This window comes from Neocloeon triangulifer, unplaced genomic scaffold, assembly GCF_031216515.1.
Source record: "Neocloeon triangulifer isolate White Clay Creek 2 clone unplaced genomic scaffold, ASM3121651v1 ptg000012l, whole genome shotgun sequence".
NCBI lineage: Eukaryota > Metazoa > Arthropoda > Insecta > Ephemeroptera > Baetidae > Neocloeon > Neocloeon triangulifer.
In genome coordinates, this window is record NW_026775554.1 from 7,915,936 (window position 1) to 7,941,346 (window position 25,411).

Sequence of the window (25,411 nt, forward strand, 5' to 3'; positions counted from 1 at the left end):
TACCATGTTTTTAAAAGAAAGGGAAATTAGAAATTATTATATGCAAATATTAGAGATAAAGATTTGAAATTAAATCGAATTTTTTATTTACATTTATTTAGATTATTGAATTTTTTGCATTGGTTGCATTGGTTTGTTCACCTTTGTCAATTTGGTTAATTATTACCTTTTATTTTCTTGTTCTATAAAAATGTATGCTTATTTTATTGTAAATAAATTGGCCATTGGTTTACTTTTATGCTAAAATGAAATACATCCGCTTAATTTGAACCTTTATTACTTACACCTTCAAAGATCAAAAATTCTTGCAGGGTGTTTTTCCTTTTTTTTCCCCACTCGAAAACTAATGTTTGCCACCAAAAGCACAGGTGATCCAGACATTATCACAGCAAATAGTGAATTTTTCAACAAACTCATTTAGAAATTTATACAATTTGTATTTTGCAGTTTGGTTAGTCAACATTCACGGTGTAATTATGAGATTACAATTTTTATTACAAAAATAAAGTTTAATTAACAAAGTGATTATTCACTTTTAAATAATATACACTAAGGGTACAAACAACTAAATCTTTGGTATCAACAACAATTTGATTTTTGTAGACTGTATAACAGTGAATGAATAACTGAAAAATGATAATATATTAATTTGAAACAATAAACTACATAGAAATTCACTTTTTTATTAAGTCAACAATGATGTGCTCTATTATTATTATTTTTAACAATGATCACAAAGAGATTATTAAAATGCACGCACCATTGTGATTCACTCTTTCATAATTTTTCAACTCACAAAAATATATTTTCAAAGTCGCAATATTCATGAGGTTTGGATTGTATCAGCTATAGCAATTTGTAATTCTCACATTATTCTCTTTGATTTTCAAAACCATCTTTGCCGATATTCAACTACAGGAGTGATTTTCAGTCTATCAAATTTTAATCGATCAAATATAATTTATTTTCTTCTCAGGTATTTAATTCACAATTATTAATATGTTCCAAGTCAGAGTGCCTTTAACAATATAGGTGCTGCTTAATTTTGAGAGAAAATTATTATTTTCACTGTTGAGGGGTAGTTAATATAGAAAACTTTAAAAATTAGTTATTTTTTATTTTTTAGAAAGTTGCTGAATTTTTTTGAATGAATTCAAATGTAAACCTGCAAAAATGGGGCATTGTAATGTTTTAATTACATGTAGAAATATAATATTACATTAAAGGTAATCCATGGTGTTTTGTCAGTCATACTTTGAGAGAACGCTCAAGTCATTCGATCAATTTCATATTATAGAAGACATCGTTTACCTCCATAACTATTTACATCAATATAGAGGGAACATTGTTTTAATTTTTTATGATTTTTCGCTCGTGGCGCACAAAGTTGGATAAGAGAAGTATACAAAACCAGCATGTAATAAATAATTACAAAATATTTACTTAAAAAGAACTTTGAGATTATGTAAAAAATTCTCTCTTGATTTCTTACATAAAAAGTGCTAAGTTTAAAACAAAAATTTGCAAAGTTTCTTTGGCTATGAGTCTGATTCTCCCTGTAAACGTTGCCCTATATTCATGATAGAGATCTGGAAATTTCAAAATAATTATTCATTACTTAGTTAGAGGCTAACTTCATATCCCAGGATTGCAGCTCTTAATCAATGTGTATTTAAATTTTCAGTAAAATTAAAGGTCTTTCCTACAACTAATAAAGTCCCGAAATTTCCAGATCTATCAAAAAATCGGGGATATACAGAGAGAATTGGACATGAGTAAAAATCACACAACAACTTTGGATTGGATTTTTTAGACAAAAATAAGATTCGTGGCTATTTGAGATGAAAATGTACATTTGAGAAAACGAACTACCTGACGTGGAGTTTGATCCAGAGAGCGGCGTAGGTGGCGACATACATGACGACGCCGGTGGAGGCGACGAAGAGGCAGTTGAAGACCACGTCAGTGTCCGGCGGGACGTCCATCTCTGCGAGGAACTTGCGTGCGTAGGTGAAGTGGCAGTACATCTCTTTGCAGGGCAGCGTGCCGCGGTTGTTGCCGTACAGAGTGTAAACGGCCGAGACGAACGCGGCCCGGAAGTATGAGATGTTGTACAGCCACCGGAACATCCACGGCGTGTCGCGCCAAATTATGCAGAAGCCAAAGATGGACAGCAGCACGCCTATCGACGGCCCAATGAACACTGCGATCTGCAACAAATAAATTTTTGAGCGGTTTTTAATATTACACACACAAAATTGAGCTTGAAAAAGTGAACAAATAAAATTAAAGATGTTCCCCCAATAATTTTTTTTCTAATTTTGTTACTGTTTTCTTTTTTATTGAAGTTTTAGAGTAAACAGATTCAATATTTTAAATTAATATAATCATTGTTAGATTGAGTTTGCACACCAAAGAATTCAATACAAAATATTTAGTAAATTGAATACTGAATTTTATTGAATTCTTAAATAGATTTAAATTAGAGATCAATCATTCCTAGATTTATTTTCAATTCAGTATTTCGTTTTAATATAAACGGTTAGCTTTTTTACATTATTTTACTACTTAAGCTTTTTTTGCAACATAACTTTTAGTACTTTTGTGTATAAATACACATTTTGTCATAATTCTGATGAATGGCGGCCGGATTGGGAATGAATGGTCTCTCTTTTAATAATAAAAGACAAAGCCGCGTTCAGGTGTTACGGCCCATCAATCGACCTTTGCCATTGATGGCGCACTTGCCGTCAATGCTCGTTAAATATTTTACGCGGACCAAAATAGCACCGGAATAGTTCGGATATAACTCCGATTGCGTCAAGCGCCATTGATTTTGCACTAAAATTGGGGCTGTGCAAATAAGAGTGAAAAGCAAAACTTATTATTGAAACTGACCGTGACAGGAAGAGTTGCTCCTATGAAGAAGCCGAACGCCTGGGCAGTGAAGGACGTGAGCACGCAGAGGACAAAGAAAGGAACCAGTCGGGACACCTCCATTGGTTGGCCAGTCATGTGGTAGCTTATGCTCAAGTAACCCAAAGCGCAAGCAATCTGGAAATCAAAGAAGCAACTGTGAAGTTTGCTGGAGAAAGCGAGATTTAAAGCTGAGAGGTATGCAACCTGCTAAACGTCTGTGTACTGCCGTGCCTACCCTTCAGGCGCAAAATAATTATTTACTGGAATAAATCTTGTACCTATTTTATTTTTGTAAACTATACAAAATTTATTGGAAACTTTTTTTTATAAAATATCTTTAAATATTGACACATTTTAGCGAGATGTTTCAATTAATCTCTTCAATCAGATATTTCTTTTTTACAAAAAGTAATAAGTAAATCAAAGATACCTTTTTTATGATAGAATAGATAGAATATAATAACAATTTAAAAGGTTGAACATAAATTAGTCTCTATTTGAGGAGCATTTTATGAGTTTAACTCACCTGGAATGGAATTTCTATGCAGAAAATAGACAGTAGGTACGGCCCAAGGGAGTACCACTTGTTAAAATGCTCTCTCGTTAGGTTGCTGATTTCCAAAGGAACTACAAACAATAGAGTTTATAAATAAGTCATCAAAGAACAAGAGGAAAACTCACATTGCAAAGTGACGGCCATTTTTCCAGTGTACATTACAAAGAGACAAGTGCCGTAGATGTAAACCCAGTTGGCCAAAACCTTGTCCGCATCGTTGCCTACGCCTCTATACAAGTAACCAAACAGCCAGGCGATTCCTAAATGGCAGAACAACCGCACTGCCATTGGTTTCTGAAAAAAAAATTAGCTCTACCTTTAAGGAAAAAGGAAATATTCTAATTTAAATTTAAAATTGATTTAATTCATTTTCTATTGGAATTTCCATTTCAAGAAATATTTAAACTAAACTATTCAGGCTCGAAGTTTCTTAATATATAATTTAAAAAATAAATAACTCTTTGATTCTTACAAGGAAATAAGCAAAAATAGTTAAAAAAAATTGTCCAACATTACCTTTTGAAATATAATTATTTTATGTAATATTGGGAATTATTGACTTCAAGACAGTAATTTATCAAAGCAGAGACTGATAATGCGTCCTTGTATTCAGATTTTGATGGAAAATGTTTGCGCAAAAGTTTAACGCCCTCTGCGAGAATTGTTCTAGAAGTTTGAGCACCAAAATAGCCAAACTTTGAAAGAGCTGCTAAGCGCGAGATGACATTAAAATCAATATCTTCTCCTGGGGCAGAAAGTTTATCATCAAAAATAGACACTCACGCAGTCTCTAGAGAGGATGTGCACATTGCGCACGTAGAGCAGCAAAAACTGCTTGAACAGGGAACTCTGTTTGCCGCTGCCGCGCTCCTCGAAGGTGATCTTTGGCAGGTTGCTGATGATCTGGATGTTGTCCAGTTTGGCAGGAGAATCTTCGAAAGGGCGCGAGGAACCGGAGGAGGTCTCTGGGACGGCCACGACTGGAGTGCCCAGGCGGTCTATTTCGTCGGCCAGTCCATGATGTCCATGTTCTCCACATGCTACTTCTAACACTGGAAAAATAAATTATATCAATTTTGTTTAGTTTAAATTTAATTTAGTTCATTTTTATATTATAAATCAAATATTATGCTACTCAAAAAGTCTTTTCTCTAGAAATTTGCAAAATATATCAGAACTTTATACTATATTAATTTAATTTTTAATGAAATTCTATATTTTCCTCCCAATGATTAGCATTTATATTTAAAGAAAATGTAATTCTTACAAAAATCAGCTGGGTTGTGGTAGGCTGGACACTCAAGCCCCTTCGAAGCCAGAAACGGCAGCAATGCCTGAGGGCTGCCTTTGTAGATGCATCTTCCGTTAGCCACAGCGTACAGAGAGTCGAACCTCTCAAATATTCTGGCGCTGGGTTGGTGAATCGTGATGATGATGGTTCGCCCACCCCTGGCCAGGTAGCGCAGCAACTCTATGCATTGGGCACAAGAGGCGCTGTCCAAACCCCTGAAAAAATAAATATGTATCTCCAATTAATTTTTTTTATAATAACGTTTCAATGATTTTTAAGTTTTCAACTGTTATTTTTTTTTAATTTTTAATGTTTATTAAAAACTGTGTATTTAAAGGTAAAAAAAATTACCATCGATACATCAATAATATTACTTGATGCTTAAATTTTAAAACGCTTGCTTGGCCTACGTGTGTCTGTGTTCAAGAATCTTGAGACGTAAAAGAGTCGCAATAAAAAGAGGTAAACATTTGCCGAAGAGTGAAGAGCGGGATGAGTTCTTTTTGTGTGTACTCACGTAGTAGGCTCGTCGAGGAACATAATTGGGGGGTTGTTCAGAAGTTCTAGGGCGATACTCAGTCTCCTTCTCTGTCCGCCAGACAAGAGGCCGGCTCTCGTGTTTTGGTGCTCGGTGAGACCCAAAGTCTCAAAAATTTCGCCAATCTGCAAAAACAATAACATGTTGGTTATTAAAAAAATAATGAAAAAGTTTTAAACGAGAGTGTATTTGATCAACTGGATAGAAATTGGTTGTAATAAAAAAAATTAAAAATGAAAATTTGAGTACCTAGTTAATTTGAAATTTGAATTTTAGAGAAAAACAATGTTAGAAAAAATGAGACTATAGATTGTCTTTAGCAGACAAAAATTTCAGCAGCCTAAATCAAAATCTGCTCCAACCTATTAAACAACCTGAATTTACGGTTAATTTAACTTGGCTTAAAACTCTCATAAGCATTTTTAGGTCTTGCACTCACAATCAGTTCTATTTATATCACTCTGCTCATTTATTATTCCTGACTAAATCATTAATTACATCAGCGTAACGTGCAACCCCCTGGGGAAAAATCGGATGGCATATAAAATAAGGCGGCGGCGGCGGGCGAAAGCAAACAATCACTCTAAAAGCATTTGGCGCACGACTTAAGAAGCAAGTTTGCTTTGGCCATCAAATCTGCATCTGGAGTTCTAATTTCCTGCTGGACCGAAAAGCAGCCTCAGGGCCACCTGTGACGTCCGCCGACGGGTAGCGAGCGGCGCGGGGTGCTGCGGCAGAGATGAGGCCCGGAATCGATTTGCACTCGCCAGCTCCAGATGCACACACACTCGAGGACAAATGTATCGATCTGGCCGCGCGCCCGAGATGGAAAAACGAGACCCTTTGTCCTGACGGTGCGTTAGCCAACCGCAGGGTCAAGGACGTGCAGCGCGACGGGTCAACAACTTTGAGGCTGCGCTTTTATTTTACGCACAATTGAGACGCCAAGGCATCCCTTAGCACTCTACGATCTCTACTTGGAGCGCCGCCAAATTTGCATTTCGTGAGTGCAGATTTATAAACCTGTACTCTCTGTGCACTTGAAATGTTTGTGTGTTTTTGCGTTCATCTTCTCACTTTGTATACATCAGAGTCGGCGTAAAACGGACGTTGACTTATTATTTTGGAAGAGCTCGGTGCAAGATGAACAAATGAGATGCGAAAATTAGAATAAGGGAAAAAAATTATGGTGATTTTGAAATACAAAAATATATTAGAAGCTTTTCGCAAACAGAAATATTTTAAAGTTTGATTGAGCACACTAAAATATTTCATTTATTGTGTCTGTTAATTTATTAAATAAACAGCTAGTTTTTATGATAAATATTTCATCGTTCTTGGATAAAAATTTCACAATACTTCATTCTATTGACAATGCATTGATTTTACCGATTTTACATCTTACTGGCGTAGAAACAATGAGTGACGTATATTATTTTCCAGTTTGGTTCCTACAATATTAATTCAATACTTTAAAGTGCAAAGGCGCTGCAAGGCCTTTCCCAATGTTGGCAGAGTTTATTTGTTATAAATTTTTAATCTCAAGACAGACAAAGAGATGAGTGACCTCAGTAGGAAAAAATAAAATAGATCAAGCTCCAAAGTAAGATGGACTTTCACAGCAAGAAGCTGCTTTTTTGTATCGTAAAATTAAGTTTTATAAATTTGAGATTTTTCACTAATCGGAATCCATTTCCTGCGGCTTTAAACAAGAACAGTAATAAAAAACGGCTTCTTAAATAAAAATCGCGCTCCACAAACTTCCTTGTTTGTTAAATAATTTCTCAGAAAAAAGCTATCACGTATGACCCTCTTTTTCCTTTTTTGATAACAGCAAAAATTGCGTGCTTTTTGAAAAAAGGGAAAAATTGAAACTGTTTTATGTTGCACTGACCTGCAAACTGATGGCTTTATTGCTGGGCGCGTGCGAACCACCCCCGAGTTTGAGTTTGGCCGCGTAGGTCATGGCCTCCCTGGCGGTCAGCAGCGGCCGCAGCTCGTTTTCCTGCATGATGTAGCACGCTTGGCGACCGAATTTGTTCAAGTCCCTCGGCTCGCCATTCACTTCGATGGTTCCGGTCACGTTCCGTGTCCTGGAAATACAGGTCAAATATGTTTTATGAGGTTCCTATATTCTACATAAAAAAGTTCCGGGAAAAAATAATACAAAAGAACAAAAATAAAATTATATTCAATGTTGGCCTAGATGTTTTTTTTGGCGGTGCCCTGAGTGAGAAAAACGTGGCAAGCAAAATATTCAAAATGATTCTGGTCAACAAAGTTGAACAAATGTGAATAATTGTTTTATTTATGAAAATATTAAGTTTTTCCAACACATAATTTTTGATCCTAAGTTTTTCAAAAATCCACATTTTCATTTTTTTATGGATTGAATCTTTTTTATTTTAAATACTTTCATTCACAACAATTTCTAACATCGCTTTCAATAAGCATTTAAAACAGTTGGTCAAAAAAGCAGATGTAAGAGTTTTAATCAGTTAATATTCATTGTGTGAATGTGAATTGAAATTTGTGAAGTAAAAAACAACAAGCAAAATAAAAAAAAAGAAGCCTGTTTTTCAATTTTTGATCTTCAGACCAAACTTTGATGCCCTTAAAATCAGCGATGATGCAAAATTAAATTTAAAAAAATACTAAAAATTAATCCCAAAGAGATGTAAATCTCAAAATCAGGAATCATAATCAAAATAATTTTTGCGTGTCTGGTTTTGCTCAGGACACTGTCAAATAGCCACATTAATTGTAAGATACACAAAGCTCGTAAAACTTACACGTATCCAGCCAAAATATTGAGCAGCGTACTTTTGCCAGCTCCCGAGGGTCCCAGAATCGCTGTTAGTTGGCCAGAGTGAAATTCGCCGGACACGCCAAACAAAATTTGCTTCATTGCTGAAACACAAATTGCAGTCCTTTTTTTGGTAATTTGGACAAAGTAAAAAGTGATGTTAAAAAAAAATACGCAATTGTCCTGTAATTGCTGAGAACTTCCCACGCGCGTTTTAATTTCGTTCCCAAATTGGTCATTTCGCTCTGCCCGCAAATTTTGACTTGCGTGACTTGCAAATCGTGTGAGTCAGCGAAATGCAGGCTGTGATCAACACCAAGCTTCCGGAGATCCGCGATTGTTATTCACGACCGCGTGTCTCTTAGTCATTTTATCATTTTTTTTTTATTTGTGCGCTTCTCTATTGCTCTTCACTTTGCATTCTGCACGCGTGCTGATTGATAGACACACACAGCCGGCAAATGGATTAACTGTCTCCCCGAGATGGAACAAATAAAAGTTATTGACTGATGTTTTTGGCACACACACGCGTGGGCGACACCATTCCAATCCATTTAGGCTCCTTAACTTAATTAGGTCGCTGTCCCTTGTTGGAAAGTGCTAACTGGACAGGCGGCTAAAAGTTGTAAGGTTGCGATTATAGGAAATCAATGGAGGCCTCTATCCTCGGAAAAGGGGATAAGTCTACGATTCGTATTACTTTTTCATTTTTTTATAAACTATAAATTAAAATTTGCAGATTTTTTTTCCAATTTGTTATATAATTTTTAAAATGAAAAAATGATTTATTACATTAATTCAATATATTTATTTAAACAACTTACTTTTTTTTATCAAAGTTTATAGAACTTCAATGAATTTTGGAAAGGAGATTCAATTTTTTATATCAGACCCGGTAGGTTTTCCTAGAAGGATAATTATGCAACAATGGGTGGGCGCTTAAGCGATTGACAAAGGGCATTAGTTTCTCAAACGCAAGCAGGGTAAATTAATATGCAAGAAGTGACGTGACAAAATGTCATGGGATATTTTTGCGTGACGCGAAAAAGTTGTTGCCTATTGCTGGCTGATTCATGTGCTCGGCTGATGGTGCACAATAATATCTTTTTCAAACACCCTCATCGCATGTGAGCGCTCTGTAAATAGAGATGCCGCAATCGGAGAAAAAAATCATTGACCTCTCTTCTCTCCCAATTAAAATTGAAGCAAACTATCCACGTTGGAATAAAATCTGCCCCAATTTCCAAATTGCTGTGGATGGGAAAAGAGGGCTGCGTGCATGAGTTAATGTTGCACTTGTTGTGTTCCCATCGCAGAGACAATGGCCGATAAGGAATACAATTAAAACACACAGCGGAGCTCCAATTGCGACCCGTCTGCTCGCTTTTAAATAAATAAACGCACCGACCCATCGCAGCCACAGGAAATGATCAAGGGCGTTTTTCAAGCGATTGCCCCCACTTTCCGATTGTCAATTAGTCAATTTAAACTATATATTATTTTATCGCGCATTCGTTTATAATAAATTCCAATTTTATATTTTCAACAGTTCTTTTCCATATTATATTGATGAGAAAATTTTTTAATTTTTACTTAGAGTTTCTTGAATAAATTTTATATCCAATTAAAAGTATTTCCAAGTAAAAAAGAAGATTGAACCTACAGCAATAATTACTCAACACTTTACCACTTTTACTTTTTCTCTAATTGCTAAAAAACGGTGCCAATTTTCAATAGCAAGTGCGTTTTCGGTCATCTCGAGGCGACAAAGTTGCGCAGAAGTGAAAATTTCTGCGTATATAAAATGACTTTCCAATGCGGGCTTTGACTTCTTCTCGGCTTGGCTTCATTACAATTGTGCAGCTGCGTTCTTTTGCGTCACTTTGTATTTAAGTCGCGCGGGATTTGGTGGACGGAATCAATTAGATCAACGAGCTTCTGGTTCAAGGATCGGATTGACCCGTAATCTTTTTCAACACGCGCCTCAACAAAACTACATCGATCGACTCGCAACTCAAATTTGACGGAAAAACCAATACGCATTGAGGGGAATTCTATGTGGCGACGGAAGTAAAAGACACAAAATTCGATCAAATCCCGCAACAGTATTCAGCTATTTTTTTATGTAAATAAATTTAATATTTTTCAAACTATCATTAGCCGCATATTATGTTTACAAGCAGATGATATAAATCAGAAGGAAAATGCATTTTTTAATATTACTGACACGCAAGTTGCATACCCAACAATTTTAATTGGTACTTTGTTTGTTTTGCGTATCTAGGGAGAGTAAAATTTTGCTCTGAACAGCTCTGAATAATTCAAAGTTCCAAAAAGAGCACATAAAGTTCATGTGTAGGTTATTTCCACATTTCCTCAATGTTATTAATAAACCAACCACGCAAGTTATATCGCGCTGGAAACCCATTTATCACACCCCATTTTTCCCATTCTATCCAGAAATAAATTTTATCTGCCATTTCTCGCACACGGTGTCACTTTTTGGATCGATTCCAAATTATTATGGAAGTTGAAAAAAAATACTGGACATAATCAAGATGTGACGAGAGAAATAACGATAAGTGAGACGTATATAAATAGTCCGTGCAAAAACTGCAATAAAAAGCCTAGCAAAAGTGATATGCTTGGTTTTTGCAAACTAGAGCAAATCCTTTAGCTCCTCTGTTGACACGGAGTTGGTAACAAAAATAAAGCAAAAGAGCAGGCAGTGGCGTCGTAATCCGTCAAAAGGCACGTTTTCAATTTCAAACCAAAAGGTGAGAGCTACATAATTTAAATTTTTTACTGCTCGAACAAATAAAATGAGAATAACACAAAACCAAGATGGTAAATTTACAGGAAAAAAATTAAATTAAATATTAAAATAATCATTAGGTAAATTAAATAATTGAAGTTAAATAAAGAAAGTTTATCTTAAAATTAATAATTTTTTAAGCTCTAAAAATATTTTTCTTCAATCGCAAATTAAATACACATTTTTTAAAAAAAAATTCCTTGCCGAATAAAATTTTTTCACGCAAAAAACATTTTTTTTTTAAAACCGCATACCAACGACCCGGGCTTTTACTCTACGGCAAATGAGTGAGCAATAGGGGTGATGTAACAGCATCTGCGATATCTCGAGCCCGTCATGCATCTGCACCCTCTCCTGCCGGGACGTAAACAAACCTGGTCTTTTGTTGAGGCTGAGAGCGAGGGCCTTGTATTGGACGTTCCTGAAGGTGATGTCGAGCGACTGTCTCTTGGGCAGGTAGGAGAGGAGGGCTCTGTCCGGGGGCGGAGGACCCGCGGCCTCCGAACCTCCCTTCGGCATGACGGCGTCGCTTACTTTCGCGAGCTCCACATCGGAACTACTGTGCGCTCTCTTTTTGACAGCGAACGACGGTGGTGCACGCGGGTCGGAGGGCGCACGCGTCGACCGCCGCGCACAATGGGCACCACTATGTGAGCAGCAGCAGCAGCTCCCAGCAGCCTATTCCTCCCACAGCCGCGCACACAGCGGAAGTTTCAGCCTGAGTTTATCGCCCGCTGGCTGCACCGTTTGGTTCACATGTTATAATTAGACTCCTCTTTCAAACAGAAAACTTCAATCAAAAGTTTAGTGATTTAAAAATAAAAAATCGAGAAGTACATTTTCAAAGAAAAGAAAAAAAATCGGTAAAAATACTACAAAATTTGTTTAAAAAATTCATATTTTTAAATAATTCTTTTTATTTAATCTATAATCAACATAATCAGCTTTGATTGTAATATTTGTGATATAAAATAACAGAATATATCGCAAATTGAAATACATACAAATAATGTGTAATATAATTATTGGCACAACATGCCACATCACAAATTGGAATGCATAACTATACTTTTATCCTTTTTTGATATATTTTTCATGCAAAAATATCTCCTCTCATAAAATCAGCACTGCACTTGCTTAATTAACTAATTTACATAGTCAATTAAATTTAAAAATAAGTTCTAGGCAGTTGTATACAAAATAAGGGCCATTAATAAATTATCACAATGGTGATTACTGTGATGTGCAATACTGACTAGCCACACAATGTTTCATTCACTCCATTTTGAAAAATATGAAAAGTAAAATGGGACGTTACTCCCGAATAAATATTTCCTAACAATCACATTTTGATCGACACAATAATTTTGAGAATTTTTAAACTATATAAAACCCAAAAAAACGACCAAAGTTTTTTCGTTATTTTAAATAAAACACCCTAAACTTTTTATCTCTCTGACTTGATCTTCCACCTGAGACAGAAGAAGGCGATCACCCTGAGCAAAATGACATTTAGGACGAGGCCGATGATGTCGATGTACATCTCGCTCTCGTCCATCGCAACTTCCATCAACAGCTTGTTCGGGTAGCGGTAATGGCAGTACCTTGCGTTGCAGTCCAGTGTTTCTCGGCCCCCGCCGTAAATAGTGAGCACCATACCCTCTAGACCGTAACGCAGGTAGCTCAGGTAGGTGCCAGGGACCATGTATTTAGGAATGTCTCTCAGGGTAACTCCGAAACCGGCAAACATCATCAATGGCACTGATATTACTGGGCCAATAAAAGTGCCATTCTGTTGGGGGGAAAATATGTAAAATTTGATTTGAATTAATTTGAAAAATTCTTACCGTGACGCTGAAAAGGGCGCCAATGAGAAGACCAATGCTCTGAGCTACGTAGGTGACGAGCAAAGAGATGAGCAAAAACATGAGGAACCTGTACCACTCCATTGGCTGCGCACTCATCACATATATGATCACAGTGAAGAAAATACAGCCGAGAGTCTAAAACAATTTTTTTTTCTTTAATAATGATACCTTTTATAACTTAATTTTTAAATTGTTTAAAACTAATTTAATGTAAAAATTTAATCTTATCTATTTGAGGAATAAAATAATAATAATAATAATAATGTAAAGAGTAGTGCTCACCACAATTGGCAGTTCTACTATCATGGTTGCTATGAAGTAGGATTTCAAAGAGTACCACCTGTTAAAGTGTTCCTTCAGCAGGATCGACATTTCCATAGGGACTGAAAGCAATTTTCCAATTTTACATCAATTAAAATTAAATCAAATTTGGGTATTCTCACATGTTAGAATAGTGAGCATCATAGTGGTCATCATGAGATGGATCAAAATGGAGAAAAGCAATTTGTAGTTCTCCATGACTCGGCTGCCCTGGTTTCCCGAGCTCCAAAACAAGCAGCCCAGCATCACACCAACAATAATATTCACAAACAGCCTCATGTACGTCAGAGTCTGCAATGAATTGTTCAAAATCTCACATTCCAATTAAATATGCAACCGGCTGCACAGCAGTGCGACTCAAGTTGCATAAATTCAACTTACGCCATCTCTTTTTGTTTTGATGTATCCTCTTGTGAGCAGAACCTTGATCTGGTTCCACTGCGAGGTCTCTTGGACGGCGTGGTCTATTTTCTTTCCTGCGCCGCAAAAGGCCAAAAGTCTATTGCAAAAACCAGTCGGGACGTCGTCATCGTCTGAAATTAAAAAAAAAAAATTGTTAAATCCATTTTTCCGCTTTTTAATTATTTATACCACTCGATTTTGTGGCAAAAAGATTGCTTCTGCTGATGGAAACCATCAGGGGGTCGGGGTTTTTAAACCAAGTGATGTTCCTGCCGTTTTCAGTGCCCAACACCATCTTGTTCACAACTTCAAGGTTACTTGCGCTCTCGGAATCACCGCAGGCCAATTCAATCACTGTAAAAGTTTGAATTAACCTTTAAAAATTGCTAACAAAGCTTGTTTTGTGAAATGTAGAACAATCTTAAAAAATTTTAAAATACAAGCACAAAAAAGCAAAAGTGCAAAATATTTTTAAATGTTTTTTTATTTTTTGTACCATAATCAGCAGGGTTGTTGTATGGTGGACAAGGCAGTCCGATGTTGTCAAGGAATGGCACGAGTTTCTCGTTGGCGCCCTGGTAGATGCACCTGCCCTCGGCAAGGACGTAGACATGTGAGAAGAGAGCAAAGAGGCTGGCACTTGGCTGGTGAATGGTGCACACAATGGTGCGACCCTGTTGCGCCAGCGAGCGCAACAACTGCATGCATTGTGTGCAAGAAGAGCTGTCCAAACCCCTGCACAAATTCAAAATTCATAAATCTAAAAAATTAATTAGTTAAAAAATAATTTTTACGTGGTGGGTTCGTCAAGGAACATGATGAGAGGGTTGTTGATTAGCTCCAGGGCGATGCTGAGGCGCTTTCTTTGGCCGCCTGAGAGCATCGAGGCCCTGGTGTGTAAATGGTTCTCAAGGCCCAAAGTTTCCAAGATCTCCATTATCTAAATAGGATGATCAAATGAGTAAAGCAAATTTGGGGGAAGGGGGTTTGATGAAGACAGATTTGGAAGCATTAGTAAAAGAAACCAGTTTTAAGATTATTTGAAACAGTTCGTTCAGCAAGGGTTTATTTACACAGCAGTGAAAGTTTAAAGTTCTGTGCCAAGAGCCGGAGTTAATGAGAGTGGTGGTGCTATTGGGTGCTAGAATTAAGATTCGGATTTATTAGTATTATTTTCTTTTTACAATGTACAGGCATTTATTAATTTTTGTTTACCGTCACCTTTATTTTTGTTTTAGGTTAGTTTAAAATAATCTCAAAAATGGTTCCGTTTACCAGTTCTTGGTTTACCGTCCGCTGCTTTTCCTTTGGCGACACTTCTGTGCTGAGTTTGAGGTTGGCAGCAAGGGTCATGCTTTCCTGGATGGTGAGAAGGGGCTGCAGACGGTCATCCTGTTGGATGTAGCAAGAGATGCGGCGGAACGCTGCCAAAACGCGGGGTTGCCGGTCGGACAAAATTGATCCTTTCACCCCTGTTACTCTGGAACAAGAAAGAAATAATGAAAATATTTAAAATTAAATTTATGAGGAGAGGAAATTATAAGAAGGGGGAAATTTATTAATAGTTAAATAAATAATAATAAATTGTTTAAAATAAAAACGTTTTAATAAAATCTGAGCAATTCACTAGATGAAATTTCACTTTTTCAAATTCCTCATCCCAATATATTTTGCGTTATTATAATGAAATTAGAGAACACTCTCATTAAAAAAAAAAAAAAAAAAAAAAAATTGAATAATTGTAAGTAGATGAAAATTTTAATAAAATTTTTAGTTTAGTTGAAGAAAATTGTTCAGGGCACTGCAGAATTAAAAAAAAAATTAATTATGAAGTAATTTTTTGGGACTCGGAATTTTCACCAATTTTTAATTTTTCAATAATAAATTTTCTAGATAAAACTCAGATATCCCCAGTAAACAATCAAAATTATTTGACTGCACGTTTGAACATCTGGTCAGGAGAAAAAAATTGACTTTTGATCTCATTCTGTCGATCCTGCAAATCCACAAGAGATAAAAGATGAGTCGCTCCAGATGTTCAACGAGCGGTTTGTGTTACCCAGGCTTATGTAAATTGATTTCAAAGTCCTCAATTATCGACTTGCTGAGCTCTAAATTAGCTACTTTTATATACTCCACGCCACTCGTGGATTGTTTTTTTCTAATTAATTAATTGTCAAGGCGACATCGTTGCACCCTGATCCAAGTCCAAAATTCAGCCGCGTGCGTCAGCGTTTGCGTAATGTGTGCGCTCATTTTTTCCTCGACGGTCAAGATGCGGTTTCGCGCGGTTAATGTCAACTTTTACGGTCAATGATATTTCGCAGTGAATAAAAAATTTTATTGTGAGTGTTGTTGGCAAACATAGAACTTGATAAAAGTTCACGACTTATTCGCATCGCTTTTTCCCTGATTTTTCCATTAAGCTCAAAGTATTTCTTTTATTCATTTGAATATCATGTTTTTTTTTTAATTCATTAAATATATTCTTATTTTTAATTTTTACTTAAATGGCTAGTGAAAACAAGGGCAAAATACGATAAGTGAGCTAATTTGCTTGAACTTATCACATTGAAATTGCATGCAGCTGTTAGAATTTCATTGCAGTTTTTATCTCTAACGCAATCTTTTACTTTAATTGTACCATTAAGCTTTAATTAAAGCAATAAATATCAGGTTCCTTGTGTCCAAATTTGAAGGGGAAAATATATTTTTAACCTCGGTGTAAAATTAAATTACATTTATATTGAATCAATTATAATTAATACTTGAAAAATTATGCATTAAACACATTTGTTTGTGATTAAAAAAATTATAATTGAGACATTAAGAGCATGCGGGAGTCAAGTGTGAACAGTGCTCTCTGCGGCACATCTTGAGGTCATTTAATCAATCTATTGGTCATAGATTAAGAAAGATGTGCAACTACGCCAACTTTTATCATTGAGAACCAGCGTGTTTACTGGCCTCATTTTGATAAACAACAGCTGCTTCTGCTGGAAATAGACCGTTTTTCTCGCTGTCAAACGCGTCAATCACTCTCGGATAAATTATTTACAAAAAAATGAACCAAACTTTGGATTTTTCCACAATTAGAAGAATCTTTCATGCACTAACATTTAACATTGTAAAGCGTACGCAAGGCGTGTTTCCTTAGAGATAACAACCGCGCAAGGTCGTGAGTAAGAGCACTTGAAGATTATTTTGATCCCGAAAGTGGCACTTTTAATTGCTACAGGCAGATCAAGTAAATAAAATCTGCATAATTTCGATTCAAGGCTTTGGAAATTTGGCAGATCACTGCAGTGAGTTGCACTTTCCTCTTAAATTTAATATAAAAGTCACCTTCACAGTTGTTTGTCAGATGGTTGTCAATAAGGTCCGTCACTCTAAAAAGGTTTGCTTGATGATTCGCCAGGAGCAAGTTCATTTTTGTGCATAGCAGCATCATAATGAAAATATTTAATGTTTCTCAGTTACTTATTGCCGAGAATTAATTAAAAATAATTCGTCTTAAATAAAGAGAGAGAGTTTATAAATAGTGCAACTTTTTGCTCCCTACGTTATTCATTTATATTTGAGAAATTAAATTTGCCAAAAAAAGTTATTCATTAATTTAATATTTCAGAATGAAAGTTGAAATAAAATATTTCTGATTGCATAATTGTGTATTTTGAAAAAAAAATAATGAAATGCATAAAATTGAATTCTATTAAAAAAAAAAGAAAAATCGATAAAACCGACTGGTAAATAATAAATATTGGCAGCTTTGAAAATAAGGTTTTGAGGTTGCAAAAGTTGATAACAATACGTTAAAATAGTACAAATTCATCGCCACCATATTATTTTCACACTGCAAAAATCTCTCGTTTCAAAGCGCTGTATTTTTCGCAAGTCAGCACTCCTCATTGTCTGCCTTGCGGAACAAAAAATGCCCCATTTGACGATAGCATACGTGCATTCATAATTGAAGTTTCTTTTTCCTTTGGTGCTTGCTTTACAGAAAATCCACGAGCGCAGCTTGTAAAACTGTTAGTGAAATACTCTAAAGGCAGTTTACGTTTCGCAAGCGAATTTCGCTTGTTTAATTTGCAACGGCCGCGTGTTTTTTTGCAAGTGACCTTGATCTAATCTTGGCCAGTTAAAGGTATAAATTGTATAAGTTAGCGTATTAACTTACTTGTAGCCTGTTAGAATGTCCAACAAAGAAGATTTTCCAGCCCCCGAAGGACCCATAATGGCCACCAAGGAGCCGGGGAGGAAACTGCCAGACACATTTTTTAATATCTGCTTTGACCCTGAAACAAAATTCGACGGAAATATATATTAGTCCCATATTTCTACACAATGAAGTTTGAAAATTATTCTTGAAGAATGGAGGTACAGGAAAAGATAATAAAAAACCTTGGTTTGCTAATCTTTCGTCAGGCTGTTCATACTCTTGACATTATAAAAACGACGAGGCGCTTGTGATTTGCAATCTCGCCTCCGTAGTCTGTACCTTGCAATTGCATTATATCCAGGTTATAAATGTTAAGCTTTGCCCCAGGTCAGGAGATGCTTTGCTCAGATGGATCATGTTCCAAAGCGATATTTTTTATACTTCCATGTTTAAGATCGTTCTTCTAGATTTAGTTCTCCCAAAAACCGATAGATAAAATAAATAATAATTGCAAATAAGGATAAAAATATTGCCCCTATTATATTTTAAGGGAGAAAAAAAAATAAAAACAGGTATTGTTTCAAGAATCATCAAGAATGACTCTTACTTTTAGAACGAAGCTTATTGATCAATTAATTAAAAAATACATTTATATAAAAAAAACTCACAATTTTAAATGAAGATGAAAGGAAAAAAATTTAAAAAAAAATGTTTTTATTTTATTTATTACATTTTTATTAAGCTAAAAGAATCTAAATTTTCCAGATACGATTTATATACAAGGAAGGCGGCTAGAGCACGTTTATTAATATAATTGCGTGCTAAGGAGCAAACATACTGCGCCGATTAGCGAGTAAAAGTGCAAGCGCGTCACCGGATGGTGCAAAGGTCTGTTTACCGCCCAGTTGCCAAAACGTCAACCAAGTGGCACATTTGAATTTATAACGCATTATTAATCACGCGCGAGATCTCAAATTAAGCAGGTTTTTCGCTGCAAATGAGATCAAGTGCAGCTGTCCTTGATTCGATTACTCATTCGGATTGTTTTGCACTTGCCGACCACGTGAAGAGCAAAGCCAGGAAGATGATCGTGTTTTCTTGTTACAAAACAAGAGTGAATCGATCGTCATACCGCGTCTGTTTGTGCGCCTCATCGCGATTATTCGCACACTTAAATCCTTTTATGGTGCATTAAGTTGCTGCATTTTTATGCACTCTTGAGGACTTCATAATATGATTGAAAAATTTCAGCATCTAATTATTTTGAAACAGTAATTACGGATTTAAAATTGTGATAGATTTCAGCAATATAAATCAAATTTAAATCGTTAATAATAATCTTTTTAAAATTGAAATACTTTAAGTTGATTTTAAATTTTTAATCGAATTTTTTAATGAATAAATAAAGGTGCAGTAAAACTACAATTATTTTTTAATTGAAACGCGTCATCTCCCTTCGTGCCCGTAGAGATCATTGAAAGTGTCAATCGTGCGCAAACAAGCAACAATCAAACCAACTTGAGAGTATTTTTCTTGTGCGTCATGCAATTGTTCAACAGAAAATTACAAACAACGCACTCCTCCGAGCGCAATATTTGTTCATTTACTTAGAACTGGCTGGCCGGTACAATTAAAAACTTGCAGACAAGCGAGCACATATAATAGTCGCCTCTCTTGGGTAATATTATACCAGGGCAACCAAGGTTGGCTATAATAGAGAGCACTTTTGTTTCTAATATAAAAAAATTAAGTTTGTTGGTGCAATATAAGGCAATCTCTACTTAAATCGAGACATTAATAAATTTTTAACAAAAATTGGAGGAAAAATTGTACTCTCAGTCAGTTCTTGCGGAAATTAATGATAATTAAAAAAAAAGATTTTACTTTTATTTTGACAGATTTAAAACATCAAGGAATTTAATTTGATTGTGTGTTGTTTTGCGTATACAGATGAAGTTGACCGCCAGCTTCACGATATGCGACGAAGCAATTTGATCAATTCGCTCTGCAGAAAGTGTGGAGACGCGAGCGATGCACACCAGAGATCATTGGCCCTCAACTCTCGTGCTAAGTCATCTGCCGTTCGCAAGTGCACTCTGATACATACACTTGCGCGTAATGTATAAATTGACACAACATGCTCTAGTAAGCATCACGAGGGGGCTGCGCCAGTGTTTTCGATTATCGAATGAGCCGTCACGCTGCCTGCTCGCCATGACCAGCTGAGTTTAATGGTTTAAAGGACCGGGTTTCTTTCTTTAAACTGACAAAATTTTAAAATATTCCTGATTTATAAATCAATAAATAAACAGTAAAACAAAATTTGCCTAAGATGCGGATTTTCAAAAAGGCGTACCTTGTCTTCTTCACATTGCTACGACTGTAACCATATCACATAACAATAAGCGGGAAGTGTAAATTAAAATAAATTAAATGCATGTCAAACTGACGAATAGCACATTAGAGATTTGAATTTTTCAAGGTTTCTAATGCATAGCCCCAGGATAGTACTAGTCCTAATAGAGGTGCCGTGATGCTGTAAATCAGCTTTCCTTTGTTGCGCTCCTCATAAAAATTTGCTTTGTAAAAGTTTTACAATAACAGGGAAGGTTATCCACAGATGAGTTTAGAAATGACCTAATGGTAAGCATTTTCATGGCAATAAACAATTATCATTAAACACGTCCTTGTTTATGAGAATAAAATTGATAATTAACGCGTACAAAAATAGAAGTTCTAAATAAATAAATTTTAATTGTTAAATTAAAGCATTCTTAAAGAATACACGACTATAAGAGGGAAATTCAATTAAAAAATATTCTTTTGAACCACGTGTTGGCCAAATCGAAATGGGCAGAAACTCACCCCTATTGAGTCCGAGGGGGACGGTGTAGCGCAGGTCCTCGAACTCGAGCAGCGGCGGCTTCTTGAGCGGCTTCCTGGAGAACACCTTGCCAGGGTTGGTGAGGTTGTTGTTGGAGGTGGCGACCTGCTGGAGGTCCTCCTGCTGGATCCACACGTCGTCGGTGGCCACTTCAGCGGCCATGCTCGTCCACTGACTGTCAGACGCCAAATGCGGCGGCACCGCTCTTTCGCGCTCGGCTGCGTCATCTCCTCCTCTTGTTCGAGCGCCGCTGCCGGGGGCAAACTTCACATTGTTTCTGCAACAATAATTGATTTGCTGATTTACTTTTCTGCTTTATCAATCAAAGTGACGTGTGAATCAATGGGACAAAATTTTTACGTTTCAGGGTTTCCGCTATTTGCAATATTTTATTATTATCGATTAACATAATATTTATTTCTCTACATTACAAATTATTCATTCAAATCAATCTTCAAATTTTAATACGCAATCTAAGTAAAATTAAATTCAATTTAACTATAGAAAGGAAAACCTCATTTTCAATATTTGGTTTATTATTTTTCCACTCTTCCAATATTCAAGAAAAAACATATTATTTTAAAAGAAAAAAAAATGTGTCTAAAATTCTTAAGCATACGATTTTTTTTAGTGCAAAAAATAAATTAAATATAATCTTCTTTTAAATACCTAAAGCAAGGCAAGGTATCTGTAAATATATGTAAAATCATTAAAAATTAGTTCTGGTTTTGAAATCTAGTCATTTTAAAATTAAAACTGATTATTAAACCTTACACAGATTTAAATGTGAATAAATTTCATCTCAACTTCTGCATAATAATTTTGCAGCCGTAGAATTAAACACGCGCACGCCTCCTGACCACATGGGACTCTTCTTATTGTCAAGTACTTTTTCTTATCACCAGAATTCCGATTTACACAGCAAAGCCAGATAAAGAAAATAATTAAACACTGCAGCAGCGGCGCTGCTGGACGACAACTCTGTGCAGGACAAACGCCTCGAGAGAGGAACAAAGTACGAAATTGCTCGCTGTTGTTTTTCAAGGGCCGATTGTGATGTTGGTTTTAGAGTAAATGAAGATAATTTTAGAAAGCCGGTATTGCATAACATCCAAAAGTCAACTCATTTAGAGCAGGTGCAATAAGAAGTTAATTAAAAAAAAAGAAAAACCAACTATTGATTTTGCCTGCTGTGAAATATTTTCGCGTAGAATTAGATAATCTTTAAAAAAAAAACTTCAATTTCACTTTTCCTCAAGTATTACTTGAATTTTATAAACAATTTTTGTACAATCTTCAATTTCAATATCTTAATAAAACTAAATTGATGTAATAGATATGATTTAATCAGCTGAAAACAAGACAAAATATTTTTAATTTCCCAACACATATTACGAAATTTTTGTTGATTTTGCATACATAATTTTTAAAAAGAGAAGCGCCTCCTCTGATCAAAATAAATACAAAAAAAGCAGCGTACTTGAAGGAAAACAACAACTAGGTCATCTCTGCGCTTATTTTTCCAATCTCGAGAAAAATTTTCATATAAAAAATCGGTTGCGAGCGTCACTGATGAATTAAAGTCCAAGTCAAACGCAGTGACAAAACAACAATCGGCATTGTGCGTTTTGGCTCATTTTTTTGTCCGGGGGCAAGAGGTTAAATTGGAACACGTGCAGGTCAAAGGGCGCGCGACCTTCTAGTTCTGGTCTCGGTCTCCGAGTCAATTAATTAATTTCAGCAAAGTCAAGTGAAGCTCCATCTGGCGGAGAACGAACCGACTTGGCGAACGGCGGCGAACACCAACAGGTGGCTCGGAGAACGTTTTTCGCTCGGTAAGAAACAACATTTGCCAATTGGTGAAATTAATGCTGTGTGTGTTAGTCAGAAGAAATGACCTCCCCGAGTCACAATCTCGCCTTGAGGTAAAAGACCTCTTCCTGGGTTGAATGAACATGCATTTTTTTTGCAACAAATATAAGACTCCATGTAACACGGATACCGTTGCTTTTGGTTAGAATCTTCTTATGAAAATTTCCACCACTATTGCATTGTTTTCGTTAAATAACTTGTATAACATTTGTAAAAGTCAAAAGTCAATAAGCCAAAGAAAGAGAACCATGGGAAAATTATTTTAATTGACTTTATTATTATATTTGTGAAAATCGATGCTGGCAAATTTCATTTTTGATACATTCGAAATTTATTTTTATAAAAATAATTTTTTTTTTAATTTTATTGAACTCTATTTTGTGGTAGAATTTCACGATCGAGGATTGATTCATGGTGATCTGAATGTAAAGTCTGCTTTTTGCCGATGGGTTTTGTGAGTTTTTTTATTTTTTAAGACAAAAACAATAAACAACGCATGAAACCCATCGAGGAAAAGTCGACTTTAAATTCAAATCACCAAAACTTTTTTTGTGTCATTGAAATTATTCTAAAATTTTGGATCAAAATTTCCTTTGAAAAAAATTTAAACTATAAATAAAATATTTTTTTTGCCTCAATCCAAGTCACGCATTTAAAATGAATTTATCTAGTAATAAATATCTAGCTTGTTCTGAAATCCAGTGTTTCCTTTATTTGTAATTAATACAACTATCAAGCTTTACCTCGAATGTGTACATTAAATTTCATCAGAGGCATCTGCCGCGCTAATTATCCCAAAAATTAAGTCTCCAAGGTTGACAACGATTTCCTCCCTGTAATTGAAATTCCTCGGCATGCACGACCCGTGTCAAGACCGAGGTAAATCGCAATTTAATTCCACATTATATATACATAATGCGTGCAAGTTTGTCTCAGGGCGGTGATCAGGATAATGAAGGCGAAAATAAAAGTCTCAATTCGCGATAGGCCGGACGAGAATAGAAGCAGCGTGTTCGTGCGCGCGTCTCGAAAGAATATAAAAGAAACGACTCACATGCATAAGTTGGTGCGCCGATTTACAAAGGGATATAAAAGCGTCCCTGGATAAATGTGGCTGAGCGTACATACATGACCTTGGATTAATTTCGCGATACTCTTTCCGCTCCGAGGGGTCAGCAGTTGGTCGGGCTTTGGGGTGCAAAGATTTGCTCGTTATCGCTCGCGCTGGACTCGAAGACACCCAGATAGCTTTTGACTCTTCAGGGACGAAACGCATGCAAAGCTCACGAGACAATTTTTCTCAACCCAGCATTCCATTAACCTCGTTTTCGGCGCTCGCATAGTCAGATCGGTGTCGAGATGAGGCGTAGGTTATGAATTCATTTAATTTCTTTATTAAATTATCGAAAAAAATTTCATTCTGCTTATATTAGTTTTATTAAAAACCAATAAAATATGATGAATTAGGTCGAATTTGATTAAATTTGGATAAAACTGATCACAAAAGTTTAGGGTAGCTAATCTATAATTCAAATAAAGAAATTTTAAAAATATTTTCATATTTTTATGATGCATATAAAATTATTATATACACGAGTATTTTGTTATACTAAAATAAAATTCAAGTCTCGTATTAAATTTTGAGGAGGCTAATTAATCAAGCTTTTAACTAGGCTAGAACAAAAAAAAAAATAAGGGCAGGGTAAAATGCCTTTTCAGTATTTTTTTAAACTTTAATTGCATTTCAAAGTGAATGAAGTAAAACTGAAAAAGTACAACATCTTATGCAAGTAAACTACAAAAACATACAATGAAACCTACGCTCATCTTTGTATTGTGCTTTTAGCCTGCGGTGAGAAGAAAAGAAACTGACCATGCGTTTCAATTTTTGAGCTATGTTTCCTCGGCAGAGTCAGATATTTTATTGCAAGCAAAAACAGTGAGGTCTGAAAAGGCCAGCAAAATGAAAATGGATGGTTTCGCCCAAGCTTCTCAGGAACGTGAATGCAATTATGCCCAGACGGTTGCTTGTTAGGATATAATTATTGTATTTTTCTTATTTTTGCCGCCACTGAAATTTTCTCACAATATGAAAATATTTTATTCGCCAGAGATTCTGGGAGCTATGCGGATGAAAGAATATAATCGCAGATATCTTCACTTTGAACACTAAGGGTCAAGGCAAATTGAGAAAGGGTAACTGGTTTATATTATTTCGTGCTGGCATATTTTTATTTTTTATTTTAGAGAGAAAATGTTTGCTATCATCATTCAACGACGAGATGTCTCTCTCGCAAGACAAACAAGCCAGATCAGTCACGGAAATTGGGTTAGTGCCCTGGATTTATCTAATCGCAAACTATAGTATCAATATTGTGTGATCGATGGATTTATTTTGAAATTTATTCAACGTTCAAGCTTGTTATTAACGACAGTTATTTCCCTGCAATTAAAATATGGCTTTTATACTAAAGAAACCAAGAATATGTTGATATAAAAAATGAATATCTTTATTTAAACCAAAATAAAGGAATTCAATAAAATCAGATTAAGAATGTCAAAACATTTTCTCGGAAACTGAAAGCTTCAAATTTTCAAGTCGCACAAGCAATAAGATAGTGAAACAAGAATTTATCTGACATATGTATAAGATCAGTTGATTCCAGTTAATTACTATAATCGATGTTTTTCATCATTGTGGTCACACCTTCATCACAAATCCTGCATTTTCATTGCCTTCATGGGTATTTAAAAAATTTAAACTTAAATAAATTAAAACAAAATTAAAAAATTCGATAAAACCCATCCTTTTGAGACAATATACATGCTGTAATTTGAGATTTCTTTTTTTGAGTGAAGGTTAGCAAATGTAAATACTTAATTGCGGATAAAATTAAAGCTAAATGTGAAATAATAAAACTGTTATTTCAAATTAAGCTTGAACCTCTTCAAGTCACCTATTCAAATGCGAATAATT

General features: G+C 35.5%; 2 protein-coding genes and 1 long non-coding RNA gene across 4 annotated transcripts; 1 reads left to right on the plus strand and 2 right to left on the minus strand.

The window, feature by feature from the left end:
* Window positions 1–260: 260 nt before the first annotated feature.
* LOC132198124 (ATP-binding cassette sub-family G member 1-like) lies at window positions 261–11,509 on the minus strand. The gene is made up of 10 exons (XM_059621928.1): window positions 11,300–11,509; window positions 8,097–8,214; window positions 7,199–7,397; window positions 5,284–5,429; window positions 4,743–4,981; window positions 4,259–4,527; window positions 3,601–3,769; window positions 3,446–3,546; window positions 2,899–3,054; window positions 261–2,210 (listed from the first exon to the last, which is right to left on the minus strand). The coding sequence occupies exons 1-10, from the start codon at window positions 11,442–11,444 to the stop codon at window positions 1,869–1,871; spliced, it is 1,884 nt and encodes a 627-aa protein (XP_059477911.1). The 5' UTR covers window positions 11,445–11,509; the 3' UTR covers window positions 261–1,868.
* A 315-nt stretch (window positions 11,510–11,824) lies between these two features.
* On the minus strand, window positions 11,825–20,770 carry LOC132197855 (ATP-binding cassette sub-family G member 1-like). 2 transcript variants are annotated; one of them, XM_059621435.1, is made up of 11 exons: window positions 20,544–20,770; window positions 17,697–17,814; window positions 14,792–14,996; window positions 14,311–14,456; window positions 14,013–14,251; window positions 13,706–13,870; window positions 13,496–13,647; window positions 13,237–13,405; window positions 13,076–13,176; window positions 12,773–12,928; window positions 11,825–12,717 (listed from the first exon to the last, which is right to left on the minus strand). In XM_059621435.1, exons 1-11 carry the CDS (start codon window positions 20,722–20,724, stop codon window positions 12,373–12,375), a joined length of 1,977 nt encoding a protein of 658 aa, XP_059477418.1. In that variant the 5' UTR covers window positions 20,725–20,770; the 3' UTR covers window positions 11,825–12,372. The 2 variants fall into 2 exon arrangements, with proteins under 2 accessions (XP_059477418.1, XP_059477419.1); XM_059621436.1 differs by having other exon boundaries at window positions 14,807–14,996; window positions 20,544–20,767.
* A 1,651-nt stretch (window positions 20,771–22,421) lies between these two features.
* Window positions 22,422–25,315, plus strand: LOC132197738 (uncharacterized). Its single transcript, XR_009441898.1, has 3 exons — window positions 22,422–22,487; window positions 24,546–24,630; window positions 24,682–25,315. It is a non-coding gene; the product is annotated as an uncharacterized LOC132197738 (long non-coding RNA).
* Window positions 25,316–25,411: the final 96 nt, after the last annotated feature.